The sequence below is a fragment of the Candida tropicalis genome, assembly GCF_000006335.3.
Source record: "Candida tropicalis MYA-3404 genomic scaffold supercont3.5, whole genome shotgun sequence".
Taxonomy (NCBI): Eukaryota; Fungi; Ascomycota; class Pichiomycetes; order Serinales; family Debaryomycetaceae; genus Candida; species Candida tropicalis.
In genome coordinates this window covers 906,523-929,763 of record NW_003020057.1, presented here as the reverse complement: position 1 = coordinate 929,763, position 23,241 = coordinate 906,523, and the positions used below count along the sequence as shown (strand labels likewise).

The 23,241-nt window shown below is 34.7% G+C and overlaps 8 protein-coding genes across 8 annotated transcripts; 4 read left to right on the top strand and 4 right to left on the bottom strand. All coding sequences in view use genetic code 12, as the record gives it.

The window, feature by feature from the left end:
- Positions 1 to 23: 23 nt before the first annotated feature.
- Positions 24 to 725, top strand: KRR1 (ribosome biosynthesis protein; the record flags this gene model as incomplete). The annotated part of the gene is made up of 1 exon (XM_002549760.1): positions 24 to 725. The coding sequence occupies one exon, from the start codon at positions 24 to 26 to the stop codon at positions 723 to 725; it is 702 nt and encodes a 233-aa protein (XP_002549806.1).
- Positions 726 to 1,921: 1,196 nt separating this feature from the next.
- CTRG_04102 (uncharacterized protein) lies at positions 1,922 to 3,922 on the top strand (the record flags this gene model as incomplete). The annotated part of the gene is made up of 1 exon (XM_002549759.1): positions 1,922 to 3,922. The coding sequence occupies one exon, from the start codon at positions 1,922 to 1,924 to the stop codon at positions 3,920 to 3,922; it is 2,001 nt and encodes a 666-aa protein (XP_002549805.1).
- A 75-nt stretch (positions 3,923 to 3,997) lies between these two features.
- GIN1 (chromatin-modulating protein) lies at positions 3,998 to 7,606 on the bottom strand (the record flags this gene model as incomplete). Its single annotated transcript, XM_002549758.1, has 1 exon — positions 3,998 to 7,606. The coding sequence occupies one exon, from the start codon at positions 7,604 to 7,606 to the stop codon at positions 3,998 to 4,000; it is 3,609 nt and encodes a 1,202-aa protein (XP_002549804.1).
- Positions 7,607 to 8,647: 1,041 nt separating this feature from the next.
- SAM2 (methionine adenosyltransferase) lies at positions 8,648 to 9,805 on the top strand (the record flags this gene model as incomplete). Its single annotated transcript, XM_002549757.1, has 1 exon — positions 8,648 to 9,805. One exon carries the CDS (start codon positions 8,648 to 8,650, stop codon positions 9,803 to 9,805), a length of 1,158 nt encoding a protein of 385 aa, XP_002549803.1.
- A 4,379-nt stretch (positions 9,806 to 14,184) lies between these two features.
- Positions 14,185 to 15,840, bottom strand: PHO84 (phosphate transporter; the record flags this gene model as incomplete). Its single annotated transcript, XM_002549756.1, has 1 exon — positions 14,185 to 15,840. The coding sequence occupies one exon, from the start codon at positions 15,838 to 15,840 to the stop codon at positions 14,185 to 14,187; it is 1,656 nt and encodes a 551-aa protein (XP_002549802.1).
- Positions 15,841 to 19,151: 3,311 nt separating this feature from the next.
- Positions 19,152 to 20,645, bottom strand: CTRG_04098 (mannosylinositol phosphorylceramide synthase regulatory subunit; the record flags this gene model as incomplete). The annotated part of the gene is made up of 1 exon (XM_002549755.1): positions 19,152 to 20,645. The coding sequence occupies one exon, from the start codon at positions 20,643 to 20,645 to the stop codon at positions 19,152 to 19,154; it is 1,494 nt and encodes a 497-aa protein (XP_002549801.1).
- A 400-nt stretch (positions 20,646 to 21,045) lies between these two features.
- FGR16 (U4/U6-U5 snRNP complex subunit) lies at positions 21,046 to 21,717 on the bottom strand (the record flags this gene model as incomplete). The annotated part of the gene is made up of 1 exon (XM_002549754.1): positions 21,046 to 21,717. The coding sequence occupies one exon, from the start codon at positions 21,715 to 21,717 to the stop codon at positions 21,046 to 21,048; it is 672 nt and encodes a 223-aa protein (XP_002549800.1).
- Positions 21,718 to 22,183: 466 nt separating this feature from the next.
- CTRG_04096 (uncharacterized protein) lies at positions 22,184 to 23,230 on the top strand (the record flags this gene model as incomplete). Its single annotated transcript, XM_002549753.1, has 1 exon — positions 22,184 to 23,230. One exon carries the CDS (start codon positions 22,184 to 22,186, stop codon positions 23,228 to 23,230), a length of 1,047 nt encoding a protein of 348 aa, XP_002549799.1.
- Positions 23,231 to 23,241: the final 11 nt, after the last annotated feature.

The window sequence follows — 23,241 nt, the reverse complement described above, 5'->3', positions numbered from 1 at the left end:
TCCTTCTACAACTTACATACAATATGCCATCTACCCACAACCGTGATAAACCTTGGGATACTCCTGACATTGATAAATGGGCTCTTGAAGAATTCAAGCCAGAACACAACACTTCTGGTCTACATTTTGCAGAAGAATCTTCATTCATGACTTTATTTCCAAAATATCGTGAACAATATTTAAGAGGTATCTGGAGTGATGTTACTAAAGCATTAGAAAAACATTTCATTAAATGTGAATTAAATTTAGTTGAAGGTTCAATGACTGTTAAAACAACTACTAAAACTTTTGATCCTGCTATGATTATTAAAGCTAGGGATTTGATTAAATTATTAGCTAGATCAGTTCCATTTCCTCAAGCTGTAAAGATTTTACAAGATGATGTTGCTTGTGATGTTATCAAAATCGGGAACTTTGTTGCTAATAAAGATAGATTTATCAAAAGAAGACAAAGATTGGTTGGTCCAAATGGTAATACTTTGAAAGCTTTGGAATTATTGACCAAATGTTATATCTTGGTTCAAGGTAATACCGTCAGTGCCATGGGTCCATTCAAGGGATTGAAAGAAGTTAGAAGGGTTGTTGAAGACTGTATGAAGAACATTCATCCAATTTATTATATCAAAGAATTGATGATCAAACAAGAATTGAGTAAAAATCCAGACTTAGCAAATGAAGATTGGTCAAGATTTTTACCAAGTTTCAAGAAACGCTACTGTTGCTAGAAAGAAGGCAAGTAAGAAGAAGACCACTGAAAAGAAGGGTTTACACTCCATTCCCACCTGCTCAACAACCTAGAAGAATTGATTTACAAATTGAAAGTGGTGAGTATTTCATGAACAAGAAAGAAAAAGAAATGAAGAAGTTAAAAGAAAAACGTTCTAAACAAGAAGAAGCTAGTGAAATCAAGCGACAAGAAAGGGCTAAAGAATATGTTGCACCAGAAGAAGAACAGTATGAAAACAAACTTGTAAAGAAGGAAAAGAAAGAAAAGAAGGAAAAGAAATCAAAGAAGAGATCCTCCACTGAAGATGAAGGTGAGTCGCGTGAATCTAAAAAGTCTAAACATTAATTGACCCAGAAATTAGATATTATCTAGGATTATGGTTGCATTTTTTAGTTGTTTATAATACATGTAATTTTTTTTTTTTCAATTTTTTGGTGTTTTGTTCTCCTAACCTGTTGTGATACATTGTATTTCCCAATAGACTAGTGCATACTGTTTATACTCTCTTCATGCCGCACTTGTTTTCGTCTCCTCTTACTCATAACCCTGATTGTAGTCCAGCAAAATTAGTCAACCTTTAAATTAATGAAGAGTTTATAGTGTTGGTTAGTGTCAATATCCTGAAGAAAAGCTCATCACCGTTGCCATGTACCCCTGCGAGAAATCTAAAAATGTACACAAATAAATGTCGTTATAATGTCGTTGGGCTACTGTCTTTCTTTTTTTCCTTATTGTTAATTTAACTTCACAATTGGAAAAAAAATTTTCTTAGGGTAATGTCGCAAGATTCTAAATAGGAAAACAAATAACCACATTGGGACACACAAGTTTTGTTTTCAATTTATTTTTCTGTTCATCTAATTTAGTTTGTGATAGACATATTAATTACTTAAACCTATTAAATTTTCCCAATTTTTTCATCATCATCATCATCATCATCTTCTTCTTCAACCAGGCCATTCAGGTTCAAACTATCAGTTCTTACGTTCATTTTCTAAATCCAGTCATTCATTCTTTACTTTGACACACCAACTGCATAGTCATTTTTCTTGGAAGTTGTACACTATATCATTCTATCATTTTACAGTTTTTTTTTTTTAGCCATTCCCTTCTTACCTACTTCATCACCAACTATTTAATAAACTAAACGAACCTATATTTGCATAGAGTTCAAGCATTCAAAACTTCATATACATGGCATCACGTCTAGATCATATATTCTCATACGTAAATGAGATCGAAAGTCGGGCGAATAAGTTGACTACTTCTGTGTCACAATCCAATGAATTGATAAATACAATTTCATTCCTAAATCAAGCTACCATTGAATATGATCAAACAATAGATGATATAACTACATTAATTGAAGAAAATAATAATAGTTTAAATGAGTTCAAGAGTTTACATGAACGAGCTTTCTATTTTGATTCAAATATTTTGCATAATGATAGTATAACAAATCAACAAGCTTTTGAACATATAACTCAAGAGTACATGCATCTACTAGGAAACTTGCGTAAGAATGACAATTATAATTACCATGACGAGAACAAGAAAGGGGATGAAATAGTGAATACAAGTCAGGATGATTCGAACAATTTGAAACGACATCACGAGCCCGAAATAGAACATCTCGACCCACCATCACCTTCTCAACCACAGTCACAGTCACAGCCACTGCCACAAGAAGAATTAGAGCAAGACTTATCACCATTACGCGATCATATCAACCCACCAGATCTTAAGAAAATGATATCTGTATCGAATTTGAGATTAAAACCAATGAGGTGTGCTTCGTCGACAAGTCAACTGATTGCCAAAAAGAAATCAAGATATAGATTATCAAGTATTTATAATATCAATCCAATAGCATATGATGAGTCCACAATTGGAACATCATCAACTTCATCATCAGCTACTGAACAAAGCACTACTGCTGAATTGTCAACACAGGAATATGATCATTCAAGAATGCAAAATAGTGTAACAAATTCATATGAAACTTTAGCATCTCACCTTTTAGATCCGGTTCAAGTTAATGAGGGCCACGAATTGGAAAATGGACTATTATCAAAGGATAACTTGCATAGTATTGTCACAAAAGAGTTTGATCATATTATACCCCGAGGTAGATCCAATTCTTTACCTACTTCCACGACAAAAGACCTTTCATTTTCAGATGACGATATACTCAAGGAGTTTGATTGTGAAGTCGATATACTAAGGTTCAATAGATTAAAGCATTTTATTAGTGTCAGTCACCTACCCAACAAACATAATTATGGAGATGAAGTCCATATTGATGAATATGACATCGATAATGACGACGAGGAAGACAACAATCAAGACAATGGTATTTTCTTCAACGATATTTATCATAAATCACCTACACCTCAATCTAGATTAAGTGACCATGATGATATGGTATCAGTGATATCTGATTATTCCTATTACTCTCCAGACAAACAACAAAATCATGGTAGTAGTGAGAATGATGATTTATTTGAGTATGATAATTTCAGTGGATTTTTGCGAAAATCACGTTTGGATCTAAACAAAGATTTACACCAAGCATTCCCACATCTAATGAAACCACCAACAGCTGAAGATACTCAATCAGAAATGGCTCGGCTGAAATATAAATTCCATAATCCTATCGAAAAACAATTGAGTAGCTCCCAGATTTCAACAGCTACGTTCAACGTTCAAGCATCTGCAGTTATGCAAACAAAAAATTTGCAACGCGTAACTTCATTACCATACCTACCATCCAATTCAAAGAATTCAGCTTCGTCAATATTACATTCCTATATTGAAAGACCATCGACTCCATCTGAAACTGCACATTCTTCATTGTCGTTCAATGATAGTTTCTTGAAATTTTGTCAGTCAAAACTGGGACCTACATCTATGGAAAATCCCAAACTTGCAACACCTCCGAGAATAAAGCAGTTGAAAAAATCAAAGATGATAAAAAGTAATCCTATTTCAATACCCAGTGAAGCTCAATTGAAACGTATCCCGACTCAAGTACAGTCGTTACGAAATGATGGATCTTATTCAAAATTAACACTTGGTCCAAATCATACTAGACTGGTTAAACACGGCAATGGTTCGTTATTTAAAAATCCAATAATCGGTTCGTATGATCAATTTGCATTAAAAGAGGCACTATCCTCGAGTCTATTGGATTAAATAGTTATTTATTAATTTCTTGGTTAAGTACATAAAAAACTCAAGATAATATATATATATATATCTACCCAAAGTCTATTCAAAACTTGAATTATCGAAAAAACTGTTTTTCTTGCCTTTGGAAATATTAATTGTTTTTTCAATCTTCTTTTCTTTCAAACTTTTCAATTGTCGTTTGCTATTATTTGACATATATGTAATTGATGCTTTAGATCCTGAAACAACCTTATATTGTTTACTAATAGTAACACCCGAGAAATGTTGTTTACCATCTTTAATAGTAATACCTTGTTGTTCCTGGAATGATCTGAACGAACTCACAACAGAAGGTTTCTTAAATGATGGAATGAGTTCAGCAATATCATCATCGTCATCAACATCAGTATCTCCAGTTTCATCGTGGCTTCTCTTTCTGGATTGATTTTCAGATATAGATCCAACTGGAGTAGTTGACCTGCTTTTAGTAGTCAAATTGAGAATACTTTTAGATTTTAATGCCTTAACATCTTCAACATCTTCGTCATCTTCAACATCAAATCCATGCTGAAGTTTTGAGATTCTTTGCAATCTTTCATATTCTTCACAATCATCATTAGCTGAATACAAAAATGATAATTTCTTTCTGACAAAATTTTCATCAATTTTAATGGTCTTTTTAACTGGGGCTTCTTTTTCCAATGAATCATTATCTTCTTCAGTATCAGATTTTTCCTTTTCTTTCTTGGATTCACCAACAACTTGAATATCATCATCATCAGAATCACTATCATCTATCTTGATTATCTCAATATTCTCTTTGATACTGTTAAAGAAAGCTTTGGACTTTTCATTTTTATAAATTTCAAGCAATTTCTTATTCTTCAATAATCTTTGTTGTTGTTCCATGAGTTTTTGACGTCTATAAGCTTCCAATAAACTATCTTCTTCATCACTAATCTCGATATCTAACCCATTGGCAACACCAGCACGTTTAATCAAACGATGATTCTTAATATCGTCTAATAATTTTTCCAATTCCTTTTGATCCTTAATTTGATAATCTTCCATAAACTTCTTTCTAATTTCTTCATTCTTCAAATCAATATTGAAGTTATTATCAATCATTCTTTCATCTTCAGAATTGGCAACATCGGAGACTTCTCCATCAACACCACCTAAACCTTTCCATTCATCTTCAGATTCTTCTGCTTCCCCTTCAATTATATTCTTAAGACCTCTTCTTTCCATATCTTTCCTTCTTTTACGTATCTTCAATTCCCGTTTTCTAATCTTTAACTCGTATTCCTTGATTCGACGTTGCATAGCTTCAGGACTTTCATCTTCATCTTCATCTTCATCTTCATCTAATTGCTCCAGCTCCTTATTATCCTCGTCTTCCTCTTCTTCGACCTTAAGCATATTATTTCTCACCTGTTTACGTCCACGTTGAACATGAGCTGGAGTTACCAAATCATCGTCATCTTCTTCTTCGACCTCCTTCGGTCTGGAAATCACTTGTGTTTCTTTAGTAGAAGTTGACTTCTGTGTCACTGCTCTATCCCTTTGCGTGGTTACTTCATCCTTTTGCGTGACCATTTCATCCTTTTGAGTTGCTTCTTCATCTTTTTGAGTGGGTTCACCATCTACTTGAGTTTGCGTTGCAAGTTGGGTAATATTATCAAATTGAGGTGGTTGGATCAGTAGTAAACTGCCTTCATCCTGAGTTGAAATAAATGAATCTTCATTACTTGTTCTTGGCTTTAAGTTTTGGAAAAGTTCTGTACTTTTATTAGCAAAAGAATTATCATCATATTCTGACGTTAGATTCTGCTGTTGAACATGTTTTCCATCATCCAAGGTAGTGGTAATTTTTTGATCTTTATCGGCATCATGATCTAAATCACCACCACCAAACATATAACTATCATCGCTTCTAAAATTATCTTCAATCTTACCAGGAGCTTCATCCCCATCTTCTTCTTCTTCATTGTCGTTGTCATCCATTTCAGAATCATAATCACTTTCTGGCACTTCAGATTCGGCAACATCACTTTCTGGAACATCATTGGTATAATCAGCATCATCGTCTTGTTCTTCAACACCTAATGCCTTGCCCATCAAAGCCAACTTAGCTCGTTCTTGTAACTTCTCCTTCTTTCTAATGTTTCTTGCTCTTTCCATTTCTCTTTCCAAAAGCGAAGTCATGGTTTGTTCATCCTGTTCTAATTCTTCTAGTATAGCATGGTCAGGATCATTTAATTTATTTGACTTCAACTGATCTATATTCTTCTTGCGCAATTTCTTGAAGAAATCGGTTTCCTTTTGATGTTGTTGTGGATTAGCAGACATGTTGTTCTTACAATTTTGAAACTTTTTCTTTGAAAACTTCTGTTTGATCATTAACCTTTGTTCTTTGGTTAGTTCTGGGATTTTATCCAATTCTTTAGCACGATTGGAAAATTTAGAAGGTTGGGTATTGACATTGGTGGAACGATGTTTTGTAGGGGAAGAAGACACAATGTCGATATCTGAATCTGAATCTAAATTGATCAATCCCTTGGCACCGCCATTGCCCAATGTTGGTGAACTCGAAAGTTGTTGCTTGAGTTTTTCGGTATAGATTTCCAACGGATTCTTTGGCTTAGAAACTGGTTTTTGAAATAAATCCATTATATTCTCGTGTTGTTCCTTCACTGGGGATGTAAATGGACTTGATCTTAAGATTTCTTCGACAGTAGGAGACGATGGTTGTCTTTCTGGAATGATAGGTAATGCAGCTTCGTCTTCATCTTCATCATCAGAAAATGCAGATAATAACTTATCTTTAGTGAAAACAACTTTTTTCTCAAACTCGGGACGAATATCAACATGACGTTTTTGAATATTCAAGAACTCTTGTGCCTTTTCTAATTCTTTAGTTGATAAACCTTCTTTTGGAAGATGTGAAGAAACAACAGTATCATTGGCTTCTTGGTTCAATTCCTCTTCTTCATCTGTCAATGTACCCCTGGTGATATCTAATTCTAATTCTTCACGTTCTTTCTGTAATCTTTCAAGACGTTTTTTCTCAGCAAGATCAGCAATCCTGGCTTCTCTTTCTTCTTTGGATAATGATGGTTGGATAGGTCCGTTTTCTAATTCATCATCCGAGACAAACAACTTGTCAATGGTGGTAGGTTTCAGTATTACCTGGGTTTTGTCTAATTGTGGTTTTTCAATAACTTGAGTTTGATCAATTCCACTTGGTTTAGCAATTACCTGTGTTTTTTCAATCACTTGTGTAGACGCGATTCTTTGAGTCGGATTTATGACTTGAGTGGTTGAGTCGGCATTACTATATTCTGTCTCGTCGACTGCAAGTTGTGGAAGTAATTGAAACTTGGTTTGATGTGACGCGTCGTCAGCAGTTTTCTGTGTTTCCTCATTAGCTTGATTCTCTTCTCCATTTTCCTCGACATCATCATCATCACCACCTCCATTTAATCTTTTACTAATTTTATCCAAGATACTGAAATTGGGAATATCTTCATCTTCGTTACCTTCCTCATTGAAAACCTTTGAAATTGCATCGAGATCCAATCCTAACAACGATTCAGTTTGGTTTTCTTGTGTCCCATCTTCTTCTTGTTGTTGAGTGGATTTTATTACAATTTTGTTTTGAAATTGAGTTGACGAGTAGTCCTCTATTCCATCTAACAAATCCATATTCTTTTAATAAATGACTATTGGGACCTTAATCTAGAAGTATCAAATTAAAAGAAAAATAGTATAAAAAAAAAAACAATCTCCTTCAACGATTCTTCATTTTTTTTTTCGCGTCCCATCCCTCGTTATGCTACCACCAACCGATGCGTGTTTTATTTTTTTTTTTTGTAACTTTCCCAGTCGCGTTTGTTTTAACTACTGGAATTCGTTCCACGTGTTTATATGCACGTGTACGATAATCTCGTGACTTTAGCGATACGTCGTATAACTTTAAGGCTTCTTTCTTTTTTATTATTATTTATTTCTTTTTGTCATAATGAAAAAAAAATTCCCCTATATCGGCACCTTTATTTCTTTTTTTTTTTTTTTACATAAATTATTTTAATTTTACTCCTCTGCCAATTATGTACTGGCTAAACGAATCATGAGAGAATAATTATAACTTACACACTCCCTCATTCATCTAATTCAATTGTTTCAACAATATTCATAAGCAAAAGAGGGTAGCATTTTTATTTTTTTTGTTGGCTTCAATTGAGAAACACGGGAATGATGTGAATGGCCCACATGTTTATAATTTTCGTTTTCTGTTATCAAGAATTTGTCCTCCGAAACCTTTGTGTCATAGTTAATGTACGATACTTTCATTTGGTAGAAATTCATGTGAATGAATGTGTCACGTGATCTTGTGCCATTTTTTCACACCCTTGCGCCAATAATGAAACCCAGAGTCAGAAACTACTTTAATTGTTTTGTGCTTACTCCAGAATGCACAAAACCAATACAATGAAAATAAAAATGAGTACATTATCAATACTGTGGCCCATCGTTCAAACAAAAAAGAAAAGAAAAAAAAAGTTTTTCACTTTTAGTTACCAACAGATTTTTTTTTTTTTCACTATTTATATAAAAAGCTATTTCCTGAAAAAAGAAAATTTGATTAGACATAAGATCTTCCTTTTGAAAGTTTTCCTCTTTTTTTTTTGTTTTTGCTTCTAATTGTTTTTTGATCAATTTCATTCCAGTTAACTAGTACCAAAAATGACTACTTCTAGAGAAACATTCCTTTTTACTTCCGAATCCGTTGGTGAAGGTCACCCAGATAAGATTTGTGATCAAGTTTCCGATGCTATCTTGGATGCTTGTTTAGCTGTCGACCCATTATCCAAAGTTGCCTGTGAAACTGCTGCCAAAACTGGTATGATTATGGTTTTCGGTGAAATCACCACCAAGGCTCAATTGGACTACCAAAAAATTATCAGAGACACCATTAAACACATTGGTTACGATGACTCCGAAAAAGGTTTCGATTACAAGACCTGTAACGTTTTAGTTGCCATTGAACAACAATCTCCAGATATTGCTCAAGGTTTGCACTACGAAAAAGCTTTGGAAGAATTGGGTGCTGGTGATCAAGGTATTATGTTTGGTTACGCTACTGATGAAACTGATGAAAAATTGCCATTGACCATTTTGTTGGCTCACAAATTGAATGCTGCTTTGGCTTCTGCTAGAAGATCTGGTTCTTTGCCATGGTTGAGACCAGATACCAAAACCCAAGTTACTGTTGAATACGAAAAAGACGGTGGTGCTGTTGTTCCAAAGAGAGTTGACACCATTGTTATCTCTACTCAACATGCTGAAGAAATCTCCACTGAAAACTTGAGAAAAGAAATCATTGAACACATCATCAAACAAGTTATTCCAGAACACTTATTGGATGACAAAACCATTTACCACATTCAACCATCCGGTAGATTCGTCATTGGTGGTCCACAAGGTGATGCCGGTTTGACTGGTAGAAAGATCATTGTTGATACTTACGGTGGTTGGGGTGCTCACGGTGGTGGTGCTTTCTCCGGTAAAGATTTCTCCAAGGTCGATAGATCTGCTGCTTATGCTGCTAGATGGGTTGCTAAATCTTTGGTCAACGCTGGTTTGGCCAGAAGAGCTTTAGTTCAATTCTCTTATGCCATTGGTGTTGCTGAACCACTTTCAGTCTACGTTGACACTTACGGTACCTCCAAATATACCTCCGATCAATTGGTCGAAATTATCAAGAACAACTTTGACTTAAGACCAGGTGTTATTGTCAAAGAATTGGACTTGGCCCGTCCAATCTACTTCAAGACTGCTTCCTACGGTCACTTCACTAACCAAGAAAACCCATGGGAACAACCAAAGAAATTGAAATTTTAGATAGAGCATGTTTATAACTTAATAGTGTATTAAAATTACTTTAAAAAAAAATTAAAAAACGTTTCCGTAATTATTCAAAGCACGTGTTTATAATTGTAGTTATCAAGTTATGCACTAACAAGACTGTATAAAGGTGTGTGTCTATAGGTGAACTCTGCCAGAGTCAACTTTTGCTTGTTCTTTGACAATCGTAATCAAGAAACAACTGACACAAAACCCTATGACCCAAAAAAATAAAAACAATCTGACTTAAAAAAAAAGTTTCAGATCTTTAATTTGCATGTGAAAATTAATCTTCTTACAAGACCAACAAAAAAATGTACAATAACTTTGTTTGAAATATTTCGAGATACCGGGTGTTTACGTAATAGATACTAGTGACATTGTTCTTGATGCCACAATTCGAGAATTAATTACAAGAGTTTATACAAGGTTAAAAGTACTTCGTTAAAATCATTCAAACGATAACATGAACGTTAAAGATAAACGATCAATTGAAAGTTCGTACCCCGGGATATTACAGATTTATGATCAGCAAAAAGACAAAAGCAAAAAAATTAACCGCACAACTGATATAACAATGACGTTATCGTTTGGTACTCAACAGAAACCAAGAGTTGTAGTAGCTGCTCAACGACGTGAATAAGGGAAGCGCGTTTGAATGGAATGGAAGTACTAGCACCTTGTTGTATTGATTGCAAACTTTGGTGTCAGTGAAGTGGCAGTGTACTGGAATCAACCATGTACCTACTAATCTTGGAGACTGGAATGACTAAGTGAAGTGTACTACGTAGATTTGGCGTGGATACATTTGCATTTGTAGTACTGATCCTCAGCTTCACAAGAAAAAGACTACTGGTGAACACAGAATCGCCCTCACCTGTTGGTTGCAAGTATTAAACAGTCATACTCTCCACAATAAGAACCTGTTTGCTTTATGAATCGATTTAGATTGTTGTCAGTCTCCCACCACAGTATGGACTAAAGTACAATACAGTAAATGTAAACGTGACTCTTTTATATGATTTACAAACGCATTGTTTAACCAAGGAATGGTGGTTAAACTCTGTACTGATTTCATAGCCATTGGTGTCTCTTTTGGTGTTTAACGTAGCATTGTAATTCAGTTGGAGACGATGGTCACCAACGTGCAGCAGTTCACATAGAATTCAATTGAAGGAAAGCTTATGGTTGTTGTACTTACATTAAATAATACGTAGCAACGGGAAATCTTCTGTAATGTTGAGCTGTAATTTGAATTTCATTGGCAACATCTGAGTTTGTGTGTTAAATATAAGTAATGCTAATTCCCATTTGATCACATATATCATTTCTGTGACCCTATATGACGGCATGTCAAATGTCGAAGTGGTGAAAAGATCCAAATGATGATGGGTTGGCTCATCCCCTCTCTCCACTTACCACCTCTCCTAATTAAAAGGAGAGGGACGAACTGGGCCCACATGTGTGTGTGTGTGTGTGGGGCCGACCCAGTCCGACTATGGCCCTCTTCTTGAGTTGCCATATTGCGTCCCCCTACTGGCCCAAGGGGGAATAGACAGAGGATGAACCAGGAGGGAAGGGGACTGGTCGATTGTCGCCCCCATATACCTGGTCCTCTACAAGTGTGGTTTGTATTAAACCACCACTACTACTCATCGGGATATTCAACTAGCCTATCCCGACGAGTAGTTTTTAAAGATAGTGATGACCAGTCACTATCTTTTGAAGAACCTTCACTAATCAACATCGCTCCTTTTTGGTATATGTTGATCCCCTGTGTAAGGTTCAAGATAACATGTGTTCCCAAGTTGCTATCTTATTTGGAAGGTTCTTCTTATGTTTGTGGTCATACTAAAGGAGCTATCAGTTGGTGACTTTCTTTAAATTGTGTTAACCAAGTGACACAAACAACAACTGATGGGGAACACATAACCTTTGATTCTTTGTAAACTTGTTATGGGTAATGGGTTGTGGTTCCTTATATTGAAGTTAGTATTTGCAGCCATGAATACAACACATCAATTGATACTTACTTGCTAAAACTGATATCATATATAAGTGGTTGATACTAATTGTTGATGAAACAAAAACAAACAGGAAAAGAAAGTGTTGTAAAAAGTTTTTCATTACCCGTTGTTTTTTTGTCCTTTTATAGTTGAGTCTTTTTGGGGTATTTGTGTAGGTATTTTTTGTTGTACTTTACATGTTCAGTGCTACCATATGCATCGAAAATCAAGCAATTCCGGAGTGGACTTGTATTTGTGTATGCAACAAACCACCAAGTCAATATGCCCCATTTAGTTTTATTTCGAACAAGAGAATTTAACAGTAACGGATACTGATTTATGCAATATACTGCAAATAGGGAAGTTTTGTTGATTATTGTTTGCAAAGTTATTGGTTATGAAATTGTTTGATTTGCATCAGTTTGGTTTATATAACTATCTATCCATATATACAAATAGTCGTAGAAGAGGAAAGTAGGAATAGTTTTATTTGTTATAATTATATAGAATCTATGTTTAAATGAATATAAGAAACTAATTGAAATAATGTACGTTGATACCAGAAAGTTATTTATTTTTACGATCATTTGTTGTGTTTTATTAAGAGTAGTATTGAGTTTACTAATGGAGTATTCACTGCTGCATGGTACTTTAGACTTTGGTTTATTTGGCTTGAATCACTTCCAGGTCAAGCGAGGATCTAGTACTAACCAATCCCACTTGCGGACAACTGTCTCCCATCCAGAAACCTTTTTACGACAGGCCCTATGGCATCATTAGACTAGTCGAAAAGTTGATTATCCACTTGAAACCACAGAGCAACAATTCTAATTCATTGTTTGTATTTAAAGACAGTGCACCTCATAATCAACAGAACGTAGGGTACACCATATTGTCGTTAACATGCCTCAAATCCAAACTGTTGTTATCTCTATGTTGTTTAGCACAATAGCAATATCCACAGCATGACTCCTGTCCTTAGAATAGAACATATTTTACAGTATTGGATGTTGGTACAGTAAATTACACGTGTATCTGGAGTTAAAATAAACGTTGACCGGTCAAATATGTTGGACCACAAACAATTCCAACTAGAAGCCATCCTTCTAAGCAACATAAAATTTGGCAAAGCCTCACTCATAATGAGAAGTCTTGTTCTTGATACATGCTGGACACGACACACACTGGATATGGACAAATGCAAGACCGAAATAGTGTAAGCAAGTTCCCCAACTGGGAGTTCCTGTCATGCACCAAACCATCAAGAAATAAACTTACAGTTATACCAATTAGAACAACTCCAATGAATGGAAGATGGAAAATAATAAATCTTGAATAATATGCCGAATTGTTCGGATGAAGAAAACACAATTCGTCACAGCAACAGTCCCCCCCCCCCCTCCCCTCTCATGAAAATGGACTCATTTGGGGGAAATTCAGATCTTCAGAGGATTCTTAGAATGCATGCAAAATATAATTTCAATTGTGACTGGGACTTAAAATACAGTACGTAGGCATGGGCATAGTTATCAATAAAACATGGTTGCTACTGAATCAATGAAAAAATTAGACAGTAGTGGTAAGGACCGGCTCTCAAATAATTGAACAGTAAGTATGTCTGTGTTGAAGCAAAACCACATTGTAGTCTTAGTTGGATATTAACACAAGGAAACGGGAAATCAGTTCATACTTGCGGTTAGCTGTCGAAGAAAAATTAGTGGCAGTTGCTTCCAGAATAGTACTTATGTATTCTTGCCAGAAATTTTATCAAGCGCGCACGACCCAGATTTTGCTTATGCCAAATCCAATTCTCATACTGAAACTATTATGCATCAAACATATAGGTTCGTCAATTATCATACACTCGTCCACTATCGCAGAACATACTAAATAATCGGTTTAAATGTGGCACTTGCATCATTTTTGCATATATTCCAGATACATCATATACAACAAGAGTAGTTTCGTATGAGAGTCACAGAAGTTGCAAAGCAAATTGGAATTCACGCACGACCTTTTGCTCTCTTTCACCCTTCTTCAAATATATTTGTAATTATTCCACCCTTAATTAATTGTAGTGGCATATGCACGACTTAAGATTAGTATAGAAGAGAAGTAGTAATAAGGAGAGCAGGGATTTTCTTTAGCTGCCCCCGTCCAGTAAGCAAGAGCAACTCACTTGAACTGCTTGGCTACTGTTAGAGATGGGTTCATTGTGAAATACCACTTGTTGCACGCACTGGTTAATCACGTGTGGTAACAGCGTGATATACAGCACGCTTGCTAACATCACATGAATAAAAAACTACAATAAAAACATCGATAAGCAAAAATAAACATATATTAAATAAAAAATCAAACTATATAGAACTAAATCTTTTCTTCAGAATCATAAGGCTGTTCATCCTTTTGAAATCTATCAGCGCCAAGTTTTGTAGTGTCAACTTCCCCATGACAAGTTTCAGAGATTTCTTCCAAAGTTCTTCTCTTTGTTTCTGGAATAAGCAAAGTTGTAAATATACCCAACAACATGAATAGGGCAAAGATCTCAAGGACATGAGGCAAGAAGCAATTTTTATGCTCCTTGTCACATCCATGATTGACCAATGTACCAATACATGTCTGAGCAATGATAGCACCAATTTTACCAGAAGCAGCAGAGAGACCATGAGCAGTGGATCTGTATCTGGTTGGGAAACACTCACCTGGAACAATAAAAGTAGTACTGTTTGGACCAAAGTTTTGGAAGAACTGGGCAAGGACAAACAAAGCCAACAAACCATTGTCACCAACCTGGTGGTAGGCAAAACCCATGATACACAACAAAACAGTCAAGATGATGAAACCACCCAATTGGATCGGCTTTCTACCAACAGTGTCAACAGTGGCAACGGTGAACCAGTAACCTGGCAAGGAACCAGCACAGACCAAAATCAAGTTACCAGCAGCAGAGTTGTACAATTTCTCATAGACATTGCTTTGACCAGCGTAACCAATGGTTTGCAAGATGGTGGTGGTGTTCAACCCCAAACCGTAGTAGGCAACATCCAACATGAACCAGGAACCAGCAGTACCCAACAATATCTTACCGTATCTCCATTGACCAAAGTGGTGGACAAAGTCCTTGAATGAAGCCTTTGGTGGGGCAATCTCTTGCGCATGCACATCAAGAGCAGCTTCGGCATCAGCAACCTTTTCAAGACCTTCAATTTCGTTGACATCAAGGGAGTATCTTGGGGACTCAGCAATGGTCAATCTGTAGTACAAAGCAATCACACCAGGAACACAGCCGAAACCAATAATGATTCTCCACATTTGATCGGCAGCTCTACGACATCTGCCAACACATTCGGAACCCTTCTCAGCAATGATCAAGTCGTCCTTGTAGCCAGCAACACAGATCATGGCAACAATACCGGCAAAGACTTGGCCCAAACCTTGATTGGAGAAAACAGCGGCCATGATGGCACCTCTCCACTTGGTGGTGGAAAACTCAGCAGAAATGATTGAGGACAACGGGTAGTCACCACCAATACCAATACCCATCAAGATTCTCATGGTGGAGAAAATGGCAACAAAACTGACAGCAGGAGACTCACCAAGGGTACACTGGAAAACGGTAGCAAAAATCATCACAATCAACTCCAAACCATAGATCTTCTTACGCCCAACCTTGTCGGCAAAGGTACCAAAACCAACTTGTCCAATAACGGTACCAACGGAGGTGGAGACTTTAATCAAGGTGGTGGTGGAGTCCGGAATGGTCCCATTCCAGTAGACATACTGCAACATGTTGATGGACAAGTTAATGGCGAAAATATCATAGGAATCAGTCATGAAACCAACACCAGCAATCATAATCATCTTGATCTGGGTCCAGCCAAAGCCGGCTTTGTCGATTTCCTCCAAGGCCAAACGTCTTCTTTCCAACGGGTCTTCGACATCGGCGAATTTACCCAAGTAATCTTTGAAAGCGGTTTTACCCCCGCTGTGGGACACTTCGTGTGCTTCGATTTCAGCAGTCATAGCGTTGATTTGCGTTGTAATTGTAGTTGTAGTTGTGGTGGTTGTAGCAAAGAAACGCAGAGGTATCTGATGAATATAGGGAAGATAGAAAAAGGTAAAGAAGAAGAATGGAATTGGAAAAATTTGGAAAAATATGGGAGATCTGACGGATTATTTATATAATTTTCTGGGAATTATGCCCAGTGGAATAGGTTCCAAGACACAGTGAGTTCTGTGATTGTTGTAGGACTTACAAAAATTAAAAAGAAAACCCAGTGAAGGAGGAAGATAATTTACCAAAGTTTGCACTAAATGAATACCCCCGACTTTGTGCGACATGACGGGTTTTGTGGTGCATGGTTTGTGAAATTGTTCAGAGCATGCAAGGCGAACTCAAAATTACACAAAGACAGAAACCCAAGTTTGAGTATAAAATATTTGCTCTGTCAAATAAGTTTGAATCTTTTCTGCGAAATTGGCTGTATTGGGCCCAAAGCAAATTATGGGTGGGTAATTGATGGACATACCAGTTGATTTGGGTTTTACTGAAATGACATTAGCACCCATGAGAAGGCTGCAAAAACAAAATTAATAGTGAAGACAGTAGTCCGGATTGCAACTAACCATAGTAATGGGAAAGAAAAATCCCGTGGGCGTAGAAATCCGTGCAACTGTTCTGCGACCTAGGGCGTGTGAGCGTGAATCAAAAGAGAGAGAGAGAGAGAGAGAGACCATGTGCGCTTAATAAATTAATTAAATAATCATGACACTGGGTTCAAAATTTCAATTCATTGCCGTATTACACAAGTCCTATTAATTTAGATTTCTTTTTTTGTTTTATTACCAATTTATTACTTTTTATTGATGCCACGAGGGTGGAGTATAGAATGAATTATACTCATGAGGTCTGGGGGATCAATCGGTCCCCACGTACTTTAAAGCTAAGAAAAATTTTACTGATACCAACTACGATTGATTGATAAAGGACTACTCCTCTCTAGTGGAGTATCTTACAAATAATGACTTACCATGTTGTTCAGATTTCTGTTGAGATATAAGACAACATGGTTTGGATACTGTATATGTTGCTCATATATTGTAAACTTCTCTCACCGTCTATATACGTAGGTGCTCATAATTATATTACATACATTATTAAGCAAGTCTGACTCTAGTGATGAAATCAACCCATTTTTCACAATATCCGTTCTAGCATCCATACACTGGTGAAAAACAGAAAAAGAAAGTTTCAATGTACAGTCGGGGGACAACTGTGTTTGGCAAAAAAAAAAATCACCCAAGAAAATTCCAGCATAAACAAGGATCTCTTTTCAGGGTCAATTGTATTGTTTCTTTGACAAGAATAACATTTTCTTAACATTCATTAAGGGCTAATTACTACGTTTCATTAATTCCAAGAAATTTTTTCTTTTTTTCCTTCCTTCTTCTCTTGGTTCACAGGGCGAAAAATGCTAACAAACTGGCGGTGGAAAGTCCCTTGTTGTTCCATCAGTATGATTTCTTCTTCTACAACATCAGTTACTAATGTTATAATTTATTTTTTTCTTGGTAAATATCGGTTGCAACGGGTAAGATTGTTCTTGGTATGTCAAAAGACTCTAACTATTGTTGAACTAGGTTATATAAACCAATAGTGCTAATTCAAAATCTAATGTCTTACATTTTTTGCACCCAATTCTACAGGCGAGAGTCATTTTTCTTTTTTTTCAAAAAAAGGTTCAAACTTTTTCTCACTAATTCAACCCAAGTCTCACCGTTAGTATGGTGTTTATTTTGTGGAACGCATCGTAACCAAATTAGATCCCCACGTGTTCCTCAACTGTTTCTTTTTCCTTTTCGCTTCCTTTTCTCCCTTGACTCACAAACAGAGGAATACCAGATTTCTGTCGCAATAGTAAATGAGTTTATGTTCCTTCTACACACGACTGACAACGTGCTCTCCCGTTATGACAAATCTTTTAAATTTCCTTCTTTGTTTAATGGTAAATTGATACTTACATAACCCTTAATTTTTTTTGTTGTTGTTGGTAGTTTTGTATTAGTAGAACACGAGGGCAAGCAGTAAATTGACGCCGTATCAATTGAGCTCAATATACCATTGATATCGAATCATTAAACTTACTATAGTTTGTTCCTACAACTAAGTTTGGACGATGTATTTCTTGTTTCGGTTTCAATTACATGCCTAGATTTTTTTTTTTTCATTTAACATTAATGGCAAATGAAGTTAGTTGAGTTCTTTACAGTTGTTCTTCTACAAGCTACATTCTTAAAAGAAAATTTTCTTGAGTGCACACGAGGGCTAACCAGAATCATCATCATCATCATCATCATCGCCATCTTGTTCTTCTTCAAGGAAAAAAAAAATTGGTACCAAGAAATTCTTCTTGCCATTGCCATACCAGTAATCTTTTTTTTTTCTTTTTCTTTTTTTTTTTCTTGATAATGAAATACATTTCCATTGTGTTTTCATTGTTTTGTGTGTAGTGTAATTTATGTCTATGTACAATCATCTCACAAGACAAAAAGAAAAACTTATCGCTGGAATAATCAGTCAGTTATCCTATTCAGCCTCTTCATCAAACAAACTCCAATTTAATCAAGAACGAGAACGAGACGGCTTACCTAATTAAGAACATCTGTGAGTAAACCGATTTACTGTGATGATGATAATGTTTACTCCCCATCTGTTCACTTATCCACCATCTCCACCTCCAGGCAGAGATAAAAATAAAATTTATATATATAGTCAAAAAGAAATAAGCAATGTCTTATGAAACAAAGGGGGCATTGAATGAAACAAAGAGAGAGAGAGAGGCCCACGTTGTCACTTCTGTTCTTTTCTGTATCTACTTTAATTTTGATTAAGTAATCATTCCATGTATAAATTAAATCTATCTGCATTTAACAGATGCACGATTTCTTTTAATTTTCGCACGACTGTGTTTTGTGTTACATCACTACAAACTTAATCTTTCTTGACAATTGAATTTACAGTCTCGTGGGTAGTTACCAAATATAGATACTGTTACACGTTTAAGGTTCAGCAAGTCGATAACAATAATATTAATGACCCACGGGTTCCCACTATATCTGTATGTGTAATTAAACTCAGATGAGTTTCATCCTCGTGTGCATGTAAGGTGATTTATTCAGCTCCTGTGTGACAATCTCGCTGGTGATGTCTCATATTTTTATTGTTTTATATTATATTCCCTTCTAGTCGAGTTTAAATTACAAACTACAAATATACTATTCTCTATATTACATTTTTTCCTCTCCCTCCCTCTCTCTCTCACTTATTGTCCCTGTTAACGATTGTCTTCTGTACTTAATGCAAATGAATAGGTACTTACAGCTTCAACTTCATCATCTTCTTGCCCTTCACTGATTTCATTCCATGATGCAATAGTCAACATAACAAATCCAATAATAACCAAGAAATCACCTAATAATTGTTGGAAACCCAATTTATTACCAAATATCCACCATTCAACCAATCCAATCAAGAATATAGTCAACAACGAACTAACCGATGACAATACTGGACTTGTCAATGCCATTAATGATAAAAATGATGCACTGAATAATAAATTACTAACAATTGATCCGGATATATATAACCAGATGATTCTAGTATTCTCTCCATAATTAAATAAATTAAAATGATGAATATGAAATATTTCAACTAATACTATCCCAATTAAAAGTATACTAAATGTGAAAAATCCAAAAAATCCCATAACAAAATTAGCAAATGTCAGTTGACGTCTTGGGGTTATAATCTTTGTTAAATGTTCTGGAATACAAAGATATTTCTTATACAACACTTCATAATATCCATAAAGAATAGCACCAATTAAAATAATCAAATTCCCCCAAAATCTATACGGATATGGATTATCTTCTTTCTCAGTTTTGTTGTTATTATTATCATCAGCACCAGAATATGCAACAATAAAAACTCCACTAATGGCTATAATAACAGAGCTAGCTTTTAACCATGAAAATTTTTCATTCAACAATGGAATAGCAAACGCATAAGCAGTAAATGCAGAACAATTATAAATAGCAGTTACATCAGCAGCATAAGTCATAGACATGGCACCATACCATGTAAATCCAGCAACAGTTAAGACTAATGTAATAATCAATGCTTTTATTAATACATATCTAATAGAAGGTGTAGCAATGAATGTTTTAATACAATCTGTAATAGAACTTGAACTCGAAATATGTGGACTTTCATCAATAATCAGATTCAAATGAGTAGTAGATCGATCTCCTTTAACATTAGATTGATATATCAATATAGAAGTATGATAAACATTATGAAATTGTTTAACTATACATTTCTTGAAATAATTATAATAATCAGTATGTTCTAATGGCACTTGTATCTGTTGTTGTTGTTGTTGTTGTTGTTGTTGTTGTTGTTCTGAATCATCATTGCCTAATAATCCCGACGTTGAGTTGAATCGTTGATATTGTATTCCTGATCCAGAACTGATAACAGTAGTTTTTTTATTTGAATTTTTCATTTTATTAAAAGTCCTCCATAATGATACAAATATAATTTGTAATGGCCATAATAACCACCATGAACCATGAGTAACAACTAATAATACAACAGGTTCCAGAAATTTCAATTTATAAGCCTGTGAAGTAAATTCAGTTTGAAATACAAACAGTGCTAATGAAATTATAAATAATATGATTATAAATATGATTTTGGTTTTTGATATCATATGCATACTTGCTTCTGAATGAGCATCTTGTGACTCAAGTAGGTTAGTTATCGCCATTATAGATAGGTAAAGTAAATGATTTGGATATGAACAAGATTGAGCCTTACGTCATTGTTTTTTTTTTTCGTGGTGAACGATTTATTTTTTTTTTGTTGGTTGGTTGGTTGTTTGCTCTTGAAATTTCAAACAGATGAAACAGAATCAAGAAGAAAAAAAGGAGAGAGAATGATATCAGAATTCAGGGTTCAATTGGTTGCAACGCGTTGTAGTTGGTCTATCAATGAGTCGAATTATAACAAGTCTTCACGTGAAGCTAGTCTGTTAATATATTAAGTATCACAAATTGTTTTGTTCACGTGTGGGTCTACATCCCCCCCCCCCGCGTTTTTGTCAAACAAGTGTTTCAATAATATCAAATCTTGTTGGTCTATATATATCTACACTATACCTATGGGGATCAATCACTATCACTTATGTAATCACTTTCATCATCCACACTATTCTCTTCCTTCTCTTCTTCAACATAATACTTTCTCGGACCAATTAATCCACGTTGAACTAAAGTTAATCGCGGTACAAGTCTAGGTAATATCAAATCAATAACTCTATCTTTAGTTAATAAATCATCTACCCATTCATCAATATAAGAAATTTTATAATTTTTAGGTATTTGATTCAGATCAAATATTGGATTTTTCAATTTCATTCTAATTTTTCTAAAATCTTTAAAATATGAATCAAATATTGTATAAATATCTTCATTTTTAAAAACTAATCTAATATAAATCAATGTTAATGCTGTAAGATATTTAAATTCATTAAAATTTAATTGTGTTAAATATACATTGATTATTTCTTTAGTTGGTTCTAATTCTAACAATCTAAATAAACAACATATGAAATTACTTGGTCTATTAGATGAATCGGTCCCACTTATATATTTAACATGATCAATTATAACTGGTAATATGGTTGATTCATTGGTTAGGTATAAATGTTGTTTATAAAATATTGAATCTTGAATTCGATGTCGTATGATTGGTTCTATTAAATTCCCCTTGTTTTGTGTGTATCGTTTATCTTGATATGATGCTTGTTTTTTATAATACGGTGTGTTCGTGTCCGTCATTGCTGTTCAGTCAATGTAGTTATTACATAGAATTTTCATGTTCCTCTTGATGATGATGATGATGATGATGATTATGACAATAAAAAAAGTCTCGATGGAATCGCACGACATCTAAAGGGCAATGTCGTGAAATTCTGCCTCGTATGAATGATTTGAAGTGATTACAACTTATCAATTTTTTTACAGCATTAATACGTTTGGATTACATAAGCCAATATTACAAAACTCTCCCTTCATGGCTTTTCTTTATCACCATGAAACAACTCGTAATATAAAATTGGAAGAAAAGACTATTATTATCATTTCTCACAGTCAATTTGGCCAACGTACACATACTCATGCGTGTTCCCACCACGATTCCCAAAGGAGAGAAAAACAAAAAATAAAAAAAAAATTATTCTTCCTCCAAAAGAGACTCACCTGTTCTTTTTGATAGTGTTATCTTCTACTACAAACAAAGCAAATAATGTCATTTAAATTTCCTTCTTTTGATTTCAAATCTATTCAAGAATCTTTACCAAGTGTTGATCAAGTCAAAGAATCATTCACTAAAACCGGTGACCAATTAAGTAAATCTATTCAACCATACACCTCGAAAACTTCTCAATTGATTACTGAACAACTCAAACATTTAGAACAATTGGCTAATAATAATGTTAACTCCGATATTGAAATTAGTGAATTACCTCAAGATTATTTACAATTAGAAGCTAATTGTGATTTATTATTGAAATTATATACTGATTTGATTCAATCAACTAATGATACTTATGGTAAAATCAGTTATGATTATCCTCCAGGTAATTATGCTATAAATAGAATTAAAGGTGCTAATGTTGGTGGATTAATTGGTCAAAAATTCAATCAATTAAAAAATGTTTCATCTCCTCAAGAATTGGAAAAAGTTTTATTAGGTCAAGATACTAAAGATGGTCAACAAGTTGAAGAAGAAGAAGAAGAAGACGATGATACTGTTAAAATTCAACCAACTTCTCCACAATTGCCAAAGACTTTATATGGACATTTAGCTGATGTTTGTTTGAAAAATAGTGAAGAATTGAAAAGTTCTGAAAACCCATTATCTTTTGCTTTGTTGCAAGTTTCTTCTGCTTATCAAGAAATTGCCGTTGCTAGATTAGATCAAGACAAACAAATCATGGCTGGATTAAATTCTGAATTAGTTAAAACTTTAAATGAAAGTTTTATTAAAGTTAATGAATTACGTAAAAAGGTTTATTCAGCAAGAGGTGAATTTGATGTTTTAAGAAATAAATATGAAAAATCTGATCCAGAAAATGAAGATTTGATTAGTAAAGAAGATGAATTTGTAAGTGCTACTGAAGTTGCTGTTTTAGAAATGAAGAAACTTTTAAAACCTTCTAAAAATATTGATTTATTGAAAGTTATGATTCTTGCTCAAAAAGAATTCTTTGAACTTGGTGCTAAGAAATTGACTGAATTATTGAAGAATTTGGACAAAATTCCAACCACTGGTGAAGATGAAGAAGAATAAATAGGTCGAAA